The 20,717-nt window shown below is 42.7% G+C and overlaps 1 protein-coding gene across 1 annotated transcript; it reads left to right on the top strand.

Moving 5' to 3' along the window:
- Positions 1-569: 569 nt before the first annotated feature.
- On the top strand, positions 570-20,194 carry LOC128753780 (inactive rhomboid protein 2-like). The gene is made up of 18 exons (XM_053855851.1): positions 570-700; positions 8,776-8,916; positions 10,422-10,573; positions 10,809-10,992; positions 11,318-11,539; positions 11,668-11,796; positions 12,324-12,433; positions 12,765-12,983; positions 13,061-13,172; positions 13,293-13,367; positions 13,478-13,639; positions 14,196-14,281; positions 14,355-14,418; positions 14,499-14,593; positions 14,657-14,732; positions 14,797-14,897; positions 16,362-16,515; positions 19,209-20,194. Exons 2-18 carry the CDS (start codon positions 8,788-8,790, stop codon positions 19,638-19,640), a joined length of 2,502 nt encoding a protein of 833 aa, XP_053711826.1. The 5' UTR covers positions 570-700; positions 8,776-8,787; the 3' UTR covers positions 19,641-20,194.
- Positions 20,195-20,717: the final 523 nt, after the last annotated feature.

The following is a 20,717-nucleotide window of genomic DNA, read 5'->3' as shown; positions in this document are numbered from 1 at the left end:
TGAAGGACAGAATCTTGTGACTTAAATTATATATTTTTTTAAATTAAGAAAGAATGCAGGGGTCCAAGAGGAGTGCAGTTACAGCATGACATAAATAGAGTTTTGGATAATATATTTGATTTTATAGAAAGATTATCAATATAAATAATGGAAAAAAATAAGTGGTCAATATCTTGGAACCAAAACTCGGGGTTAAATATGTAAATGCGATTTTAAAAAGGCTAATATTTATTTCTATTTATTTTGAGGGACAAAAGCACAGCTAAAATTAACATTACACATTTAAAGAAATCTACCGAAAAAGTAAGGAGAACGGTTTTATTGAGAATTCAATCCGGACTGCGATTTGCCCATTTTTTTCCATATACAGTATATATTTTTTCCATTAAAAAAAAGATATATATCTCTCTCTCTCAGAGAGAGAGAAAGATGAACAATGTAGAGAAAATACCCAGGTGAAGTGTTGGGAACTCGACACCCTCCAGTGCAGGGCGGGTTGGACGCGGTCCAGCGAGACCTTTGGGCGGGTAGGAAGAGTCGTAAGCTCCGCCCCCGCTTCTCCTGGAGCTGGAGGATGTTCAAGGAGAGAAAGAGGGAAGTGGTCTCGGACCGACGAACCCAGTAGCCGTCAACAGAATGCGTGTGTGTGGGAGCAGGATTTCTCTCTGATGTATGACGAGCTGCGCTTCTCTTCTCGCAGGTGAGTTGAATTAGCGTCTGACTCGGAAGTTTATTAGCGCTGTTTTTTGTCCCAACGTGTCCATTCAGTAGAATTGTAAACAGACGCGTTGCTTGGATTCAGCTCAATAGGCGTGAAGGTGTTTGAAAATTGCCTGAGAAGTTGAATTCAGTAGGTTAGCGTAGCTGGTAACAGTGAACCGCACGTTCGCTGAGAGGACCGGCGCGAGTCTCAGCAAGCCCTTTGTTGCTTCATCCCTGGGGCTCAAGCGGTCGAGCGCACTGTTTGATTCCACCCCACACCGTCATTAAAAGACACATGTGAAGTTCGTTTTAGTCCCCGATCGCTGAGAAATTCATTTAAAGCGGCAACCGTTCCCTCTTGGGGTTTTAGGAACCGACGCGAGTTTGTAAACACCAGTTTTGTGAAGAAGATACAGATTTTCAGTTGGAGTTTCGTGTCAAATGTGGACCATCAACTGTTCGGTCCTGACTCCGAAATGCATTAAAAGTGAGCGGTGAACATTAGTTTTACACGTTTATGTGATCGTGGCTGACACGTAGAATGACGTGCCACCGAATATCTGACCTTAAATACATGTATAAATAACCAATTTCAGAGAAAGCTTACATGGATGTCTGTAAACTGTCCAGTCAGAGGAGGTTGCTTTAAACATGTTTTCACGTTTAGTAAACTTTATTTTTTCATAACCCCTCTATCATTAAGGTTTATCCAGAGTGCAGTCTGTCAGAATAAATAAATAAAAGTGACGACCCACTTGGCGATACCGATGGAATCATTTGACAGTAAAGCTGAGTACATAAGTTACAGCAAAGTTTCGTTGAGCATGGCTTCATGTTTTATGTAGCACTTTTCACTGCATTGCAGCACGCGCTTGGAAATCATTCCATCAGGACCAGTTTAGTGAGAAACAAAGTGCATCAGGTGAACCTCACTTACCCCTGATAACCCCACACTGAGGGACTATTTTCCTGTGTGTGTCATCTTTGGAAGAGCTGAATGATTACACCTGTTTCACCAATCTGTTTTTTTTTCTCCCAAGTGTGTGGTGATGATATTCACATTTAGGTACCACAAACTACACAACAGCTACTTCAACACATCTCCTAGTGTCTTCAGTGATGCTCTTCACACTGTTTGTTCGCTAACAAAATGAAAAAAAAAAACAGCCACTTGGAACTGCGACATGGGAATTGGACAGTGCCACTTGTTACTGTTCTTAGGGGAAACATTTGCTCGACTGAAGGGCCGCTATCATTACATTTTTTTTTTTTTTTTACAAATTAAATACTTTGACAACTGACAATTGTACATTGAGAAAGTACTGGGTCGCAGGGCTGTCAAACTCCTTTATGCTAGAGATTTGAAAAGTTGAAGCCATTCCTGAACACAGAATATAGAAGTGTAAAAAAGTTGACTGACGTCAACTAAAGGTTAAAAGGAATGGCAGTGCCTCGAAGTACACAAATAATACTACTCAAATCAAGTTGTACAACATCAGGGTGGAAGTGCAGTGCAGTGACGGGCCAACGGTTTGCTGCTTGAAGTGCACTGAACAATGACTTCTGTGTTTTTATCCTGAAGTGTTGTTAAACTTTCCCTCCATTGCCGTCTCATGTAGTGCCCTTCATCATGGATGTTTTGGTGACCCTTGCAAGTGATGGTGCCATGAAAAATCCTCCCTGCAAATTAAATTTAAAGTGCTATTAATCCAGGTTGATCTCTAAAAGTTTTAGCTTTAACTTGCCCTTGCAGTGAACTTAAGGTAGTTTTTGGAGAAATTTAAATTCACATTAAATTGAATTTTAAGCCATATATATACACATTTAAAGCCACCAAAATGATTTTAGTTTGACCCAGTTGAGAGAAATGTAACACCTTACACAGAAAGGTTTGTAGGTATCATTGTTCAGTGCCAGTCCACATAAACACCTGATCGAGATAATGAAATGTGAAGCATAAGAGTCAACTCAACTGCTTTATTTACCAGGACGGACGATACATGCACACAGTGCTGAGGTAGTGGAGGAGTAGCTCTCCCTGATCCTATCAATGGCACAAGAACAGTGGCCCACTTACTTTAGTTTCCTTTGCAACTGAAGCATCAAGGGAAGGGAAAACCCAGACATGAGTGAAAACCCTGAAAATGGGAGTAAAAAAAACTTTCATTTCCCTTATATGCACTTGTATTTTCCCCTTTTGCCTCTTGAGACTTCAGAGCATGTGCATGATGCTGGGAAAGAATGCATCATAGAGGTCTGTGCCAACTCTTTTTAAAATGTCACGATTGTACAAAGTCTAATTTGTATTTGAGCCCTGCTCGCTAAAGAAAATGGAATTGTCTAGTGCGTGGCATCCAAAAACTACAAATGTCTGATTGTACTCTGTCTGGCAGTGCAGTGGAGTGAGAGCAGACTGTCTGCTTGGTTCCACGCTAACAGCAAAGCAGCACCAGCTGACGGAAATCTCCCCATCCAGGCTTCTCTCCCACATATCTGTGCACATCAAAAGCTAAAGCAACATTTATTCACTCATCAATAGCAGATAACATTGTGAAATGTCTGGTTTTATTTGACAGTAGACGAGACGTCTTGCTAGAATGTGACTAAGAAGAAGTGTGACTGTGGCGTTGCCATGGAATGAAGCAGAAAAGTGCTGTGCAAGTCTGAGCGTGCAGAGAACCGTGAGAAAATCTACGTCTTTGGAGGCAGTTGTGCGCGAACAAGACGTTGACCGACTTCACTGAAACCTGGCCACACTTTCGCACTTCCTGGTGATAGAGTGATTGATAGAATAGATAGAATTGTGTGAATAAAAAAGAAAAAAAAACAATCAAAGCTTCTACCTCTATGTTCCATTGCACAGCTGTTGATGGAAGCAGAACAAACAGGTTATAAGGTCAAGGTTTTGTCAGAAGGCAAACGGATCTATAAAAATGTTGACTGAATTACGCTGCTTCGGTACGTCACAAATTCCGTGGCATCTGTGGTTGATGGCAGTGAATGGCGTGATTACGAAAGCGCGTGGAGGAAGTGAAGCATTGCTCAAACTTAAGGTGCACTGCTGCATCACGGCTGTTGCAGAAATCCAGCTGGTCACAAGGTGTTGGTCACAGTGTCGGGGGAAGTGTCAGATGGGTGCTGACATTCATCCATTTATGGAACTGGGGTCATGGTCTAAGGTTAATCTGGGGGCAGGATAACCGCTATTCTATCGTTTTTCTGGTGTGACTTCTGTGACATCACTTCAGTGTTTCACTTCCAGTGGTTTGATCTTCAACTATAGTGACTTTGTTCTCATGATCATGGTGTTGCTGTTTCTGATGAAACATGCTCTTCCCTCATGCATCCCTCTCTCATCGATGTCTGCTAGTGTCTTCGTAAGGATCTAAAACGGAGTAATGCTTTAAGCGACCCAGCACTTACAAACTTAAATAAAGTTGTGGGAGTAGTTATATGACCCAAGGAATTGAAATTGCAATGTCCACTTGATGTGTGCGACTGACTCACTTACTAATATCCTTAGACCTTGGTAAGGAAAGTTGAACACTGTGAGGGACATCCCTTTCAGACCCTGAATGGACGCCCCCTCTCATGCTGACTGAAGTTGTTTCTCTGACTTGAGTACTGCTATTTTTCTCATGTGTGCGACTGTGCAAAGAGGAAGTGCTTTTTTTGATGGACTCCATGGTCAGTTTCTGTCGGTTTACTTGTTTTACTATTTTTAAATTCACAGACCGGAGTCTCTCTGATATGCTGGTGAAACAGTTGGACATGTTTGTAGATCAAGCCAGTGACTGTAGACCTGGATTACAGAGGATGGTGCATTCAAATCTATTTGTCGATGAGTTTTACTGCAGCAGAAGCTTTTTGATGCTTTGGTTGGGTGTTTGAGACTGTGAAATAACTCAGATGATAATACACAACGCTGCTGTGGAGGAGGTTTTTTTGCCAACCCCTACGCAGGATTGGACTGAAACCAAACACTCTGGTCTTCCATGGCTTGTAATTTCAGATAACTGTGTCTGGCGGTTCAGCGATCACATTTGAAGTGAGAGGTTGTGTCGGGCTGTGCTGAATGTTTACACCGCCATCTTTCAGTTGGTCAGGAAGGCTTGAAATGGAAATCTCTGTTTGTTAACCAAGTAGAAAGCCGTAATGAGCAGTCATCCACTGGGAGAAGACACAAACAGCCAAACAAGATGAGGCCCAGCTGCGCAGGAACCATGGTCACATGTTCTCTGGGGAGACATGAGCGCCCCGGCCACTGTCCACGTGGGTCATTGAGAGTTGTTACTGTGCATTGTTATCTTGTTTGACCCAATTAAGTGTAAAACTGTGGCCTATTTTTCCATGTGGAATAGTAGAAATTTTCAGTTTCTTTAGAACCAGATCATCCTGTGCAATAATACTGTCAAAAGCGTGTATTGCATGGCTTAGTCGTGTTCTTTTAATGCCCCAAATACTAAATCTCAGATGCACTGTGCTGGACCCTGTAATGAAATATGTAATATTTACATTATATCTATCCATCGTGCTCTTGACACATTTCACGTTACTTATTTTTAGCCTCCATTGCTGTTGGGTGAATGTCTTGACAATAAACAATGATGCATCGATTTCTCATGAGCTACTTTTTCTAACCACATGAGTGATTCATCAGTTTAACTACGGCTGTTTGTGTTGTCATCCAATCTGCTGCAACAATGACATTACCTTCGCTTGATTTGACAATTCAAACTTTTTCATTTTTCATTTTTTTCGACACAACAAACGACGACAATACAATTATACACAAAAACAATAACTCCTCCCCGCGTCCATTCTCCCACCCACCCCAGGACCAAGCACAAAAACCAAAAATAATAATCATTAATAAATAAAATTATTCAAATAATAATAATTACAAGTTAGTAAATACATAATTATACTCATAATGATAAAATAAGATAGATCCACTGTTTTGCCAATTCAAAGACTTGACTTTATCAATAAATGGACACCAAACTTTATAGAACTTTTGTGAAGTGGCACATTCTTGACTTCATACATTTGATGTAGTTGCTACTCCATACGAAGTGGATGGTGGACACATAAATGCATGCAACATTCAAGGGCTTTTGCATATCAAAGTTTTGGATTACACTGAGTTTGAGAAGCGTTGAGGAGATTGGGATTGTATGATTTTGAGTGTACAATAATGGAGAGCGGATTCTGAAGATGAATATTCACACTCTATGTTCAGTTTTGTAGTGAGATAAAAAGATGTGGAAAGAAATAGAAGGTCTGCGTGTCAGAGTTTTGGGGGCGGGGGGAAGTTTTTTCCATGTGCTTCAGTGCTTCGTTCTTTTCTCTTATTTTAATTTTAACTAATACTTAGACTGCTTGTTGACAAGTCTTGAAGTCAAAGCTGCACTGTGATTTCTATTTTTACACTTCAATAGTTAGTCATGGTATTTATCAATGGTGCCATGGTCTCATCATTGCATGGCAAACCGTGCCTTTACAGGATGCTTTATGCAAGATTTGCCATCAGTCCACATTCATTCTGAGAGACAGCAAAGTGGACGGTGGTCAAAGGATATCTTTCCAGCTCTGGAGCTCTCTGTCCATTAGATAAAAGCTTTACAGATTCATTACCAAAATGGGTGGGTTCCAGCGCCCCCCTCCCTCCCTCCTATTTGTTTCAAAACCTCAAACCTCTGGGGACTGCGTTGGAAATGTCTTTTTGCATGGGAAATCTAGCAGACTGAGGGTAGTTCTGAGCAAAACAGTTAGTGGTGGTGGAGAGCGTCCGAGACAGATAGAAAATATATGGAGCTGTGTGGTGGAAACTAGGTTGTTGGCTGCCGGTGTCAGGTTTCCTTGCAGCCGCCATTCTTGACACACATACACCAAAGGCTTAGCATTGATTTTTATCCACCGCAGTGGACTGCATCAGAGCTTTCAAGACTATCATTCCAGAATGGGTGTGTTGGCTGGAGATTGTGTCATTAGGGTGATCTGTGTTCCTGCACTTCCTTACTGTCATCAGAAATACTTCATGCAGTGACACATTCTCGGCACCAAGAATAGACTGTTTTGCTGGCTCCCATTAGTGACGACAGGAGTAAACAACCTTGGTCATAAAATTCTCTCTGTATCTGTAAACTGTAAACGTCGGTCAATTCACTAGTTCACTTCTAGCTGGCTCAGCACAAAAAATCAAACTGTTATTATTTCAGTGTAATATTACTAACACCTCCAAATGCTTATTTCATTTATAATAAAATACAATGAACTTATTGGCATCGTACTAAAACAACTGAGTAGAATGAGAAACATAAACAGCAGCTCAGTTACACCCGTACATATAAATACAAATAATGAAAAGAAAGTTTTGTTTACATTTTGTGTACACACATTTTTTCGTCTTTATTGCATTATTTTTTGTGTTGAGGCTGGATATGGCAGTGGGCTGGGGAAGACTGCATCATTTTTTGTTGAAAGTATGATGTTTCAGAATTTAAAAAGGTTTTTATATTCATGCAGAATTATCAAGTGTAAATTAACCACATTGTTTGCAGCAAACAACATCCATTTATATAAGTAAAGGCATCCAAATATACAAAGGAATTGTATTCCTTTTTACTGGTGTTTTGCCTTTTTCCACTGATTCAGCATCAAGCAACGTGATGTTTTTTTTGTTGCCCCCTGATTTTTATCTGTTTTTCCTCACAGTAAACTAAATCTGCCTCTCTTGACAATTGTTGATCAAAGCTGTATTTGTTGAACTTAAGCATACTTTGAATATTATCCTTCCACTCCAATAAGGCATTTTTCATTAAATTTAAAAAAAAGTTTCACCTCTACCTCTTTACCAACTCGTGTTAAAAATAGTGTAAAAAAAATATGATAAATGTATAAATTCACTTAAAAAAATGTACAGAATATGCATTTCGCTTAGTGGTTTGAAACCGAAGGATGATTTATATCACGTCCAGTATTGATTCATATCGACTACTGACCACCTGGGAGGACACATGTTGTTATTGATCTCGCCACTGTGATGTCATCTGCTACACACCAGCACTCGGGCAGCACTTTTTCGTTTGTGGTCTGAAGACCTTGACCAACATTGATTTTCAAATGTCTTTACCTTTATTCAGTGGATCAGTATGATTCAATGGATCATTCTAGGCCGTCTGCAGTGTTGCTCTATCCCCCAATTGTGTTGACCTCCCCAGATTCTTACCCAGATAGTAGTTTAATCCACTTGGTTACAAAAATACATTCATTAAAAGAATAAATAAAGTCTGCCATATGTATGGCAGGTGCTTGCTGGTTCCAGTTTTGCCAAGAAATCCTATGGACTTTGAGATGCTTCCAAAAGTTCACTCAGGGTCTCCTCCAGATAGTGGGGTCAGGGGGGAAAAATAGAGGGGAGAGCTTCTCAACCTGTCACTTAGCTTACCTCAGGAAATGTCTTCTGGCTTGCTGCTTCCTCAACGGATGCAAGTGTGTTGTAAACGGACGCCCACACCCAATCGTGGGTGTTTGTTCAATAAGTGCCTCCTTGTTACACAGCCTGTCTCCAAAAGGCTCATCTGTGTGCTGCGGCGTCACTCCTTGAGAATAAGCAATGGAGAATAATGTTATTTCAAGCCTACGTTTCCATTCAGGGATGGGGTAAACACAATCTTAGGAACCCGGTTGAGGTGACTGACCTCTTGTTTGGGTGCTACCTTCATCCTTGAATGATGTGATGCTTTCTCCTGTCTTTTTTCATAGCGATAATTTGGTGTGTATGTATTCCCCACCACAAGTGCTACCACGTTTTTCAATGTAACTGTCTGATAGATGACCACCACCTGGCAACACCATTGTCTCACATTACCGGAAGTTCCTGTCTGTAGTGATTTCTTCTTCTTCTTGTGAAAGCGTTGAATAATCTTGCCGCTATCTTGACCAAGCAAGAAGCTGGAGTTTTCATATAATTGTGTTGTGTTTCAGCTCTGTTAAGAAAGATCTGATTGGTCTACCTACGTATCCAGCTCATGCCTGTCTCTCTGAATGAATGTTGATTTTTCTCTGCAGCGCTGTGTCAGGATGTCATCCGAGGAGGGAGGGGAACCACCTACACAGAAGGTCCAATCAGATAGCCGTCTGAAGAGCAAGAAACCTGCCAGCCTTGTCATAGCTATCCCTACACCTGAGGAGATCATGGCTGCCAAACAGGTACGCAGTAGTCTGAGCCTTTCTGGAGTGTCAACAGCAAATATTTTGCTTCGAGGCAGAGATGTGCCAAACACATCAAGACCCTTCTACATACTGTACGCATAAGCAGGAACATAGCACATGAGACACTTCTATATTTTAATATTAAGTGATCTTCCACCATGGCATGAGACTGTGTTTGCTAAGATTGAAGTGAGGGGTTGTTGAGAAGAAAGCACAGAGATGAACTTTCAAACTTTAATGTGTCGCCGATGAGAAGTTGAAAGGAACGTGCATCTATATAGGCCAACCAGCCACTGTTAAGTACGGGACAGCAGTGTGGCCAAAACATTAATACGCTGTAGATGCATCTGCTTCTTGAATCTGGAGTCGGCCTGAAGCACTCGCCGTGTCCAACCAGTACGTGCCGTCACTTGGAGGCTGAATTACAGGACGACTGGGTTCCTTCTGGCCTGCTCTGCTTTGATTTGGTGGCTATGTCAAGTCAGTTTCCAGTGAATATTAAACTCTCTCATAAACTCTTTCTCAGCATTAAGCATTGTTAAATTTAGTTGCAACATCTCTGCGTGAGTTTTTGAATCACATTAATAACTCACAAATGATGGATGCCCCCACCTGATGTCCAACAATAAAAGGTCAATCTGAACTTCATACTACGTTTGTCTTGCTGTGAATATTTTCCCTCGTATCGGCCCAGGTGTTGTTCAGCAGTCAAAGAAGCACTTTGAGCAGTTGGCGAGAAGTTTATGGCCACATTTGCCTCCGAATAGCTCCCATGCTCAGAACAGCTGTTGCATTCCAAATGAAGTTGTGTTTCAGCAGAGTTTAATGGTGCGCGGTGCAATTGCTGTTCCAAAATTGGAGTTGGGTTTTACATGTGGTGCGTGTTTGTCCTTGCACTTTGGTCAACACCAGCTACACCTCAAGAAACTGTAGTTTTCTAGTGATGTGCTCAATCCACTTTTCAATTCTTTGTCTGTATAAGTGCCACATATTGAGGATGTATTGCCCACCAAACTCCCGTCTTCATATTGAATTCAATATAAAGAGAGCTGCTCCCTGTGATGCATCCCATGTTTCATGGAGTCACTCAGGTCTGCAAGACCAGCAATATGACTCTGTGCCTGGTAATGTCGGGTAATTTAATCCTTCGTCCTCCTCCTGTCTCTTCTGCCGAATGGATTTTTGTTTATTCTTGTCGTTTGATGCTTAATGAAATTATTCCCATTCAATTACGTCAGTTAGCGTGCAGGCAGTCTTTCAATATTAATATCCCTTCTGCTAATGAGAAGACTGCTGAGTTATATATATATATATATATATATATATATATATATATATATATATATATATATATATATATATATATATATATATATATATATATATATATATATAGCTAGCCAGGTGTTTTATTATTATATATATTATATATTATTATATTATATATTATATATTATTATTTTAATTAATATTCTTGCATTTCATTTACTCTTGACTGACAGCCACTTCGACCGTCCCTGAAAAAAAGTGATGGGGGTCAAGCAGCCAGTTCTGTGTCAGAGAGCGTCACTGGAGGCGGAGATGTAGGCTTCGCTGCCGGAGAGAGGAGAGCCAAGTTCAGGAGACAAACATCCCTGTCGCAAAGCATCCGGAAGTAAGTACACGTGAAATGAGGGGTGTTTTTATCAGTGACAGAGATGAACATGGTGCCTGACTTATTTTGAGGAATTTAGTAAACATTTGGGTGTAAACATTAGTATACTGTCACCTTGTTAATATTACAGTCCTGAACATGGTGGCTCTGAATTGAAGGTGTGAGACCAGTGTGGTGACAAATGACTGTTGGGGATGCGTCCTATATCAATAAACCTTTTCTTGTTTTCCCGTAGAAACACAGCAGAGTGGTTTGGTGTTGGAGACGGCTGCGAGACTAAGCAGCAGGTGTGGCACAGGAAGAGCTTGCGCCACTGCAGTCAGCGCTATGGCAGACTGAAGGCCCAGTACAGAGAGCCTGAGACTGCCACCAGCAGTGAGCCGGGCATGGACTCACCAGCAGCACACCTGATGCCCAAGGTGATTTTGCTGCCTGAAGATATCGCCTAAATTAAAACCATGTTTTTAAAAAGCGCCTTATGAGTGAACATGCTGTGTTGAAAGAAAATGATAGTTCTCTCTTTGCTTTTTATACTCTCTCCCAACATAAGACACATTATCAACAACAATATCTTGTCCATAAATTGATGTATTATGTTGCTCTAATCCTGAAGGACACATGCTTTGATATTATTAAGCTTAAAATCTATATTGCTAATGAAGTGGTTGTTAAGTTTCATGATCTCTTGCTGTTACTGCATGACCTTTGTTCCTTCACACCTTCACTACAATCTCCGGTCTCTAGATTGTGGATCCCCTGGCACGCGGACGGGCATTCCGCTGCCAAGATGAGGTGGACAACCGCTCCCCCAGGACGCCACAAACAGCAAACACCGGTATGGTCACGCCGGGGTTCACCTCCCTCAGCTCCGTGACCAGCCAGCGCTCGACTCATGGCCGCTTTCCTCGCCGTAAAAGGGAATCTGTTGCACGAATGAGCATCCGAGCTGCTTCAAACATCCTGAAGGTGAATGAGTTTGGTCTGAATGTCCCTTTTTTATTCCCACTGTACCTCCTCGTCTAAATCCAGATCACTGTCGACTAGTGTTTTCGAAGTGGTGAATTAAATCAGCATGTTGCGGTGTTTGTTGTCAGGGTCGTAGCGGCTTGGCGGGCTCCCTCAATAGTCGTAGTTTTCCCAGAAGAAGCTTTGCCAGGCCCAGCTGGCTGGAGGACGACGTCGTGGATGGTGGAGATCCAGCTGAGTCACTCTTCTTCAGTAAGGTCAGTCAGCATGTTGAGCTTCTAACTACTGAGGATCAAATAGACTGTAAGTGAGTCACTTCTTCGGAACGGCCTGCTCTGCCTTGTTCTCCGACATTGCTACCACTGCTTCCTCTCTGGTGTCTCCCAAATTTGTTTCTCACCTCCCAGTTGGCAACTTGTCCTCTAACTGGTTTCACTTTGCTTTAGTTTTAGCGTCGCTCCATTGACAACCGGCCCACTTTAGAATTGGTTATAATTCTTTCTTTTAAATTCTCTCTTTATCTGACTCTATTCTTATTCTGGGCGATCTTATTCTGATGCTGGATCTCTCACACTGCCAGCGGTTTGCTGTTCTGTCACATGAGTCAAATATTAATCTCTAACAGTGCCCAGCTTTTGCCTTGGAGTTAGCGCTACTTTCCACCATCAGGTCTGTGTTTTTGACTGGCGCATTATCTAAAGTAAACATGAGCCGGGCTTTGTTTGATCCTCCTTCTCCTTTAATATTTCTCTGAACTCTTACCCTCTTTTTCTCCACTCTACAGGTCGATGTCCATGATGAGTTGTACTCGATGGCAGATGATGTTTTTGAGACGCCCCCCATGTCCGCTGCTTTTGCTCTAAGTGACCTGATGGACCAGAAACCGTCAAACCTGTAAGGGAGAACATAAAAATGAATCATCAAACATCAGCTCCCAAAGATGTACCCTTTTACATCTTACATCTTAAAGCTTTTGGGGTCCTTTATAACCTGGCATGACGTGACCAATAATAAGACTCAATCTCAGTCTTGGCCTTCGAAGTCTTAGGCATAGTCTCCAGATCCTCTGGTCTTGGTCTCAACAGTGTTAGTCTCGGGTTTGGTGGCCTCAACTGTGACAATAGATAAAGTACCAAATGAATGAAGTAACATACAAGTGTATAAATGATCCGAACATGTCAGGATCACGACTACCATCAATGTCTTTTTTTTTCCTGTGATCCAGCAAGGACATGTCACGGACACCAAAGACGCCAACGTCAGTGCCTGAGAAAAAGCTTCCTCGCCGTGGCGGTCGTATTGCCTCCCAAGTGAAACACTTTGCCTTCGATAAACACAAGCGATACTATGGAATGGGCGTCGTGGGAGGTTTTCTCAACCGCCATTACAGACGCAGCCTGAGCAGCAACGTCCGCAAACAGTTGGATGACTTCAGCAGCCACAGGTTTGAATAATATGAACCCAAATTTCCCAATAGTATGCAAGAGTACTGTGATTTATAGCAATTACTTTTGGTTTAAGGCCCTACTTCACCTATTGGATTACGTTTGTCCACATTGTGATCACGCTGCTCGCCATCTGCACGTATGGCATTGCTCCTCCTGGGTTTTCACAGCATTCAAAAACTGAGCTGGTGAGTTTGTACCTTGAACAGTATTGAGGACATTTCCCCACGCAAAGTGGAGTAAAATATTTCTTTCATGCATCGTGTGTAACGCCATCCTCCAACTCTGTACTCTGTCGCCCTCTACAGGTGCTAAAGAATAAAGGCATTTATGAGAGTGTCAAGTATGTGCAGCAGCAGAATTTCTGGATCGGCCCAAGTTCAGTGAGTATTCCAGTCTTATCACAGTAGTACACAGTAGTACTGGTCTGCAGTGATTCATACATCAGAAAATCTATGTAGTATATTAAGGCTTCCTTTTCTCTCTCCACTAGAAAGACCTAATTCACCTGGGTGCCAAGTTCTCTCCATGCATTCGTCAGGACCAACAAATTGTCAAACTGATTCAAGACGCCAAAAATCGAGAGAGAGAGTCGGCCTGCTGCATTCAGAATGACAACTCCGGATGTGTGCAGACGCTCCGCTCCGACTGTTCTGTATGTACCTGACCTGCAACTTTGCTCTTTGGTTGCTGTCTTGTGTGTCAGAAGTTCAATCAATAACACATGCATGTTCACTTAAATACGCCTTTGATCCCAAGACTCGGCCATACTGGACAAGACAGAAATGTTAATGTAAAAAGCCACGATGAACAAAACTGTATTAGTGAGACCTCTGTTCATGCGGGGAACAACAGAGTAGTCAGAAAGTTCAGCAGTTTTAAGTTGAGCTGTATCATGCTGCTTCTGCGTTCATGATCCTTCTATCTTATCAAATATTAAAATGCAAGTAGTCGCAATTCACGAATGACAACATTTCTGGTTAAGCCGATTTTCCCAGCGATAACTTTAGTATGAGCACTTTTTACCTGATGAGAACAGAGTGGCAGCCAGTACAAAGTCTCTCTTTCCAAGGGTGTTGTAGGCCCCTAAATTCAACTCCTTACTGTCATTTCTCTTTCAACGTCTGTGAAGTCAATTTCAGGAGAAACTTTTTTTCTTCGTGATAGCCACAGCGACATTCCTGTTAGTCATCATTCTTGTTCTTGCTCAGGAAACACTTGCCACTTTCATGAAATGGGACAACGAGCATGTGGGCATCATCAGGTCCTCTGGTTCTGTCTGTCACCAAGATCCCAGGTAGGTTCTGGAGTCACCTGTGTGGCCTCTCTTTGTTGGCGGGAGTGGGTTGACATTTTCCATTTGGCTCCAGATTGTGTGAAGAACCGGCTTCTACAGAACTTCACACATGGCCAGATGACATCACCCAGTGGCCGGTAAGGTTCATGAGTTCTGCTGTAGACACACACACACACAGTGGGACTCTTTTTATAATGTCTTTACCATGACATTCCAGGTCTGTACTTCTCCTAAGAAGTGGAAACACACTGGCTACAGGCACATGGACTGTAAAATTAAGGCACGGCCCTGCTGCATTGGAACCAAAGGAAGGTGAGATGTGTGTGTGCTTTACTCTTACAATACTGATGCTACATTTGAGCTTTTCACCCAAAGGTGTGAGATAACAACCAGGGAGTACTGCACCTTCATGCACGGACACTTCCACGAGGACGCGACCCTCTGCTCTCAGGTTGGCTTTGCTTCATGAATGCATTGCACTGCGTGTGTCTGATCTCGCTGTTAACCATTCGCAGGTGCACTGTCTGGCCGACGTCTGTGGCTTGCTACCGTTTCTCAATCCTGAAGTTCCTGATCAGTTCTACCGTCTTTGGCTTTCTCTGTTTCTTCATGCTGGGTAAGACACAAATTCAGACAGTTTAACGCCAGATGCCAGGCCATACAGAGAATTTAGAATGTTATGGTTTATGGTTTTCTGGTTTCCTCACACACAGCTCATGAAGTCTTGTTAATGGTTTCCTGTGCAGCGACCGCCAACCTTTCGCTTTCCACCTACAGCCCTTTAATGAAGAGCTGTGTCTCAACAGAGGGAGTCTGAGATCTGTCTGAGAGCCCAGCAGAGCCCTAAGCAAATATCACATTGTTACGTATTTAATTACCAATAAACACAATGAGTGATTTTTGAATAATATGAATCCAAAGAAAAAAATCAGTTTTTTATTACTTACATTTTTTGTGTTTTTACTCAATATTGCTTTGTATTATTATATAAACATTTTTTCTAATTTACCGTATTCAGTCGCTATTTTTTTCTCATGCTCTGAACCCTGCAGCTTAAACAATGCTGTGGGCAGTACATGGATTTTATGGATAGTTATGAGTAAATGAGCTTCATCCAGCCAAGATATTGAGCCTCATCGCATCAGACCAATGAAATTACGGGTGTTTTATTTACATTAATAACTCAATGTGCTGTTTCAGCCCATGTGTATTCCTGGTCGGCCTCTTCTTCAGAGCTGCAGCTGAGACTGGCTGCAGAGGCAAAGCTGCGCTCTGATGTGATGTGGCAAATTGTATTGGCAGCATGATGCACTTGCAGGACATACCTGAGTTTGTTTTCATCATGTCTCGATGCTGGACCTCTTCAGAAGTGGTGTATCCTCCTGCATTCCCTTTGATACCTGTCAGTGTTTCTCAAGTGAAAATGTGACTGGTCAGAGAACAGAACACCACACCTGCTGCTGTTCAGCCCATCGCTGTGGTTCACGACAATATCTGCCTGTAACATGCCTCTTGCAACAACCTTGACATTGATCAACATCTTCACTTCCAAGAGCCGAAACAAGAATGCTTCGTGCACACCATCATTTCCACCCACATCAGCACATTTTTCGTGTGCAATCTGTTAGTGTACATGGATTTTGTTGTTTTGATGGAATGACTTCATTGTTCGTGGTTGTTTGCACACATTTCCAAGGTTAGTGTTCCATCTGAAAACAGATTTGCATACGTCATCATCTCTCATGCGGCCTTGTCTCCTCTGGTAATACAAGCTGTGGGTGAACATATAGTTCATGTGCCACTGGCTGGTGCGTGTGCAGTAGTTCTGCTCAGTCACTTGTGCACTGAAATGACTTATTGGTCTCAGGTTATCAAACGCTTAAGAGATGAAGCTGCGATGCTCGTGAGCGTTTCACTCGCATGAATGCAGTCAAAGTAATTAGCGTTAATTCCAAGCACGTGCAGGAAATCCCTCAGCGCCACGATTTCAAATAAGCTGTGCACTGTGTGTAGAAATGCAATTTTGTGGTAAGCAAGCTAGTCATGGCGGTTTTTTTTTGTCTGTCTTCTGTGATTGTAGGCTGCTGCAGTGCGTTGTGTCTGTGGTCTTCCAGATGACCGTAATGAGAGACCTGGAGAAGCTGGCGGGGTGGGTGCGCATCGCCATCATCTACCTCCTCAGCGGCATCACTGGAAACCTGGCCTCCGCCATCATCCTGCCCTACAGAGCTGAGGTGGGTTCTTTACGTTCCCCAGATAGTTTTCACAATTGTTATATGGGTTTTCTGTATAAAGGTCCACTCATTTTTTTTTTCAGATCAGGTGTCCGGATGATTTGTCATTTATATATATATATCCAAAGATAAATTCGTCTTCAGCTCAGAAAATGTCTGCCGGTCTTCTTTATCTTGTCTGTTCTTATTTTCACATACAGCAGTTTTAAACATGACCAAGTCACCTTGTCTCTGGTCAGCTTGATTCCGATGGGTCGTACTTCGGTTGTACACGCCCTCTGTGGGGTGTTGTAAGTGAAAATGTTTGGTTACAATACAATGTGAACTCGTGACCTGTTCCCAATTTGTGTGTGTGCAGGAATTTCCTGTAGCATCCATGTTTCAAAAGTCACTTTTGGATAGAAAATCTTTTTCATGTCTTTCAATGAATCCATCACACTTTTATTTAACTATTCTAATGAATGTTCTGTCGCGTCGGCGTGACGCCCTGCTGACAATCTAATAGCTTTTGCTCGTGTGATGGTCTGAGCTGTTAAGCCCCTGAAGAGTGGGCAGTTGCTGAAGCTCTCTTGTATTGCATGAAGGTTTCATCATACGAGGTGTCAGAGCCAATGAGACCTTTTGAGTATCATTAAGCCACTGCAATTCTTCATGAGATTCTGACAGACAGGATTTTCCTGGTGCATTCAGTGTCTGCTCATAACACCGAGGTTTTCCTCCAGCTCCGTTCAATCTGCTTAAGCTGAGCTCACTTACTAGAGGAGATTCTCTGGCTGCCCCTTTTTTAAGCAGCGACACGGAAAGTGCAGTTGAAGAGTCGACCTTCCAGCCGGTTGAATTGAAGCGTTTAAAGCTGGGTATATTTGGTGCAAAACTGTGAGCATTAGGGGTCGATTAAATACCAGTGCATGAACGAAATGTTAAGCTCTTGTGGAGGGAACAGTTTGGCTTACCTACTTTCACCTGGCACGCCTGTGTGTGTAAAGTCCAATCACTCCATCCAGAGTTTTCCTCATGACTTTGTTATTGGGGGTTGTGTTGCTCCCAGAAGTAAGTAGAAGCTGTAATTCAACCTTTATCGATTTAAAATCTGCTACAGTTGTTCTGAAGTTTCCTGGGAAAGTTGGAGAAATGGTGAGGTCTTTCAGTGGTAATGTGATCACCATCTGATAAACTGGCTGTCTTGGATGGCTGTGCTCCAGTTCTTTAGCCGGGTGACTGACACACTAAACTACTTCTTCAAATACTCGATACTTAATTCATGTTCTTTTGGTTGTGGGTGAGCTAAGTTCCTGTGTAGTTGACGTGTGGTGGAGAAGTCATTTTACTTTGTCCTGAAAATTAGTGTCTGCTTTGGCACATTGTTTATCGCTAAATATAGTTCATGTTCAAGTACTATCAGTCTCATGTATTGGCACCGAGAATGACGTCCCTTGACGTGAGAGACAGAAATCCCACCGACCAGCTCTTCCCGTAGCTGCCCAACTCGCTGCCGCTCACGCACCAGGAATAACTGTGAGAGGCACCTGCGGGACCCGACTCTGAGCGGTCAAGCCACTTAGAGGCAGTTTAAGTGGATTAGCCTTTAACTGTTGAGTTACTGCTGACTCAAAACAGCTTTGAAAAGTAGTTCCCACAGAATAACTGGATGAGAAAGTAACATTCAGTTGTCTTTTATAACACTGGTTAACACGAATGGTTGTCTTTATTGTGCATATTAAATAGTTTCCCTTTTATGCCTGTCACATATTTTTTAGTGTTGATAGATCACTACTTTTGTGGAGGTAATATCTACTGTCGTCGTCATGTTACTGAAACAATGACAGAGTTGCAACACTGGAACAATAGTGCAAACCAACTGGTGTTTGAACTGACAAAGGGAGGTATGAAACTGTTCAATGGCAAGATAGTAAGACCCTCTTCAAGTACCACTCGGTACAGCTATGTGTAATTCCTACCTTTTTTTTTAATGTAGGTCGTAATGAACTCACACACACCCACGAGCCTCCCACAAGCACCTGCCGTAACACTCTTATCTCAGCCAATGGCAGCTGACCCTGCAGCCTGTTCAGAGCGTGTCGGCGTGCGTGCCAGGGGTGTGTCGGTGGAGTGACGGCGTCCACCCACTTCCTGTTTTGGGTTGTTTGAGTCGCTTGTCTTCACAGATTAGCCATCTGCCTCTGACTAGTCGAGCCTCCAAACTCAGCCCTGACGTCACTAATCTTCTCACCTGTCCTCTCACACGCTGTTTCTCACAAAGAAAGTCCAGACTTTGCTTGAAGAGATCTGCCTTCTGCGTAAAGGTTTTTTTTTTTGTCATGACAGTCATTTTTCAAGTTAGTTGTTTACTAACAACGCGCCCTCAAACGTAACCGCAGGCCGCAGTGTGACTCCAGACTGTTGTTTTTCTGGAAGTGTGAGTCACTCTCTGCTCCTGGATTATGTGCTGGCCTGTTGATGGGTCAGAATTATGTGCTGTTGCTAAAGCCTCTGATCTGTAAACTTGTCGATTTCATAATCGAGTTAAACATTTTCTGTGTGGGTGAGAACGTTGCTGTGAAACCAAAACACCTTCACCCACCTTTAAATTCTTGGCTGTTTTTGTCCTTTCAGGTTATTTACATTTTTTGTTTCATAAGTGCTGTATCTGTGTCTTTATAAACATTAATACATGTGTAATGATCTGTCTCCAGGTGGGTCCTGGGGGCTCTCAGTTTGGGCTGCTCGCCTGCCTGTTCGTGGAGCTGTTTCAAGGCTGGCAGATGCTGGAGAATCCATGGAAGGCCTTCCTGAAGCTGCTAGCAATCCTGGCCTTCCTCTTCATGTGCGGACTTCTTCCCTGGATGGACAACATCGCCCAACTCTTTGGCTTCCTCAGCGGCCTTCTGCTGTCCTTCGCCTTCTTGCCCTACGTGACCTTCGGGACCTTCGACAAGTACCGGAAGCGAGTGCTCATCGTCGTCTCGCTGGTCATTTTCATCGGACTCTTTTCCTCGCTCATAGTGTGGTTTTATATCTACCCGGTGAACTGGTACTGGCTGGAGCACCTCACCTGTTTGCCCTTCACAAGCAAGTTCTGTGAAAACTACGACATCGACCATAACATTAACGACCTGCGTGATTAGGAGCGGTACTTTCCTGCTGAGCTGCGAACACTAGTACGAGCTTGAGCGAGTCCTGCTGAGACTTCTGTGGTCAGTCTTGAGTTGTTTCACTGTCCGTTCACCTTCACTCAACCACATTTCAAAGTTGCATCCAGTGTCAGAGGGAACCTGACTCCTGAAGGTGCGACGGATACCTTCTTTTATTTGGACCATCCTCTCACTCACCCCATCACTTGCATGACTTGAAGCTGTCGCTCTTTTTGATTCAGACGTCAAAAAGTAGTATTGGAATGTACTCATGTTTTAGCTGTCCACATTTTTATTGGAACTCCACTGGGTGATCAACAACCACGTGTTGCCTTCTCCTGATTCAGAACTTGAACAGATCCCACTCTTCCTCCTCTCCGTCTCTGTGTGTCTCCAAAAATCTTTGGTCAAACCCAGCTTTTATTTTGTCAAGTGCCTGAACACTTTTTGTACATTTGCTGAATCAAGAGAAAATAATATATTTATTCCTGATCTATGTTTCACTTAGCCAAGACATTTTTTGTAAAATAAAAGTAAGTCGAGATTCAGGTTTGTCTTGGACTTTTTACCTCGCCACAGTTCTGCCATTACGTTACTTCTGGAACTGCACTGAATCATATGTGTCTTCTGATCAAAGAGTTTCATAAAAAAATAAAATAAAATAAATGTAAGTGGTATTTGGGCCCCGTCTTAGAATTCTTTTCATTTTCCTCCATTCTGTTACTTAGTTTGCCACCTCTCCCTGGGAAGCAGTGTTGGCAGTGTTCATCCATTTATTTCTCAGGACAAGGACCACCTTGTTGCAAATGGAATCCAAGGACAATGGGGCTAAAACTGTCCCTGGATCTGTGTCAAAGCAACAAGATCTAGAAGAGTCTCGCATTTTATAAACCTGTGGTGGCGTAAGAAACAAGCTTTTGGTGGTCAGACATGTTCTTCCTGGATTCCAAAATCGCACCTTTTCTGCCTGGTTTGACCCGGCTACTACTCATCTGGCATTAGGGTAATATTGGTATTACAACTTGATGCTACTCCTGGTCAGAGTTTCTGTTTCCCCACTGTTGCATGAGG

Source organism: Synchiropus splendidus, chromosome 2 (assembly GCF_027744825.2).
Source record: "Synchiropus splendidus isolate RoL2022-P1 chromosome 2, RoL_Sspl_1.0, whole genome shotgun sequence".
NCBI lineage: Eukaryota > Metazoa > Chordata > Actinopteri > Syngnathiformes > Callionymidae > Synchiropus > Synchiropus splendidus.
Note: the sequence above shows the minus strand (reverse complement) of the source record. Positions and strands in the feature narration are given on the sequence as shown.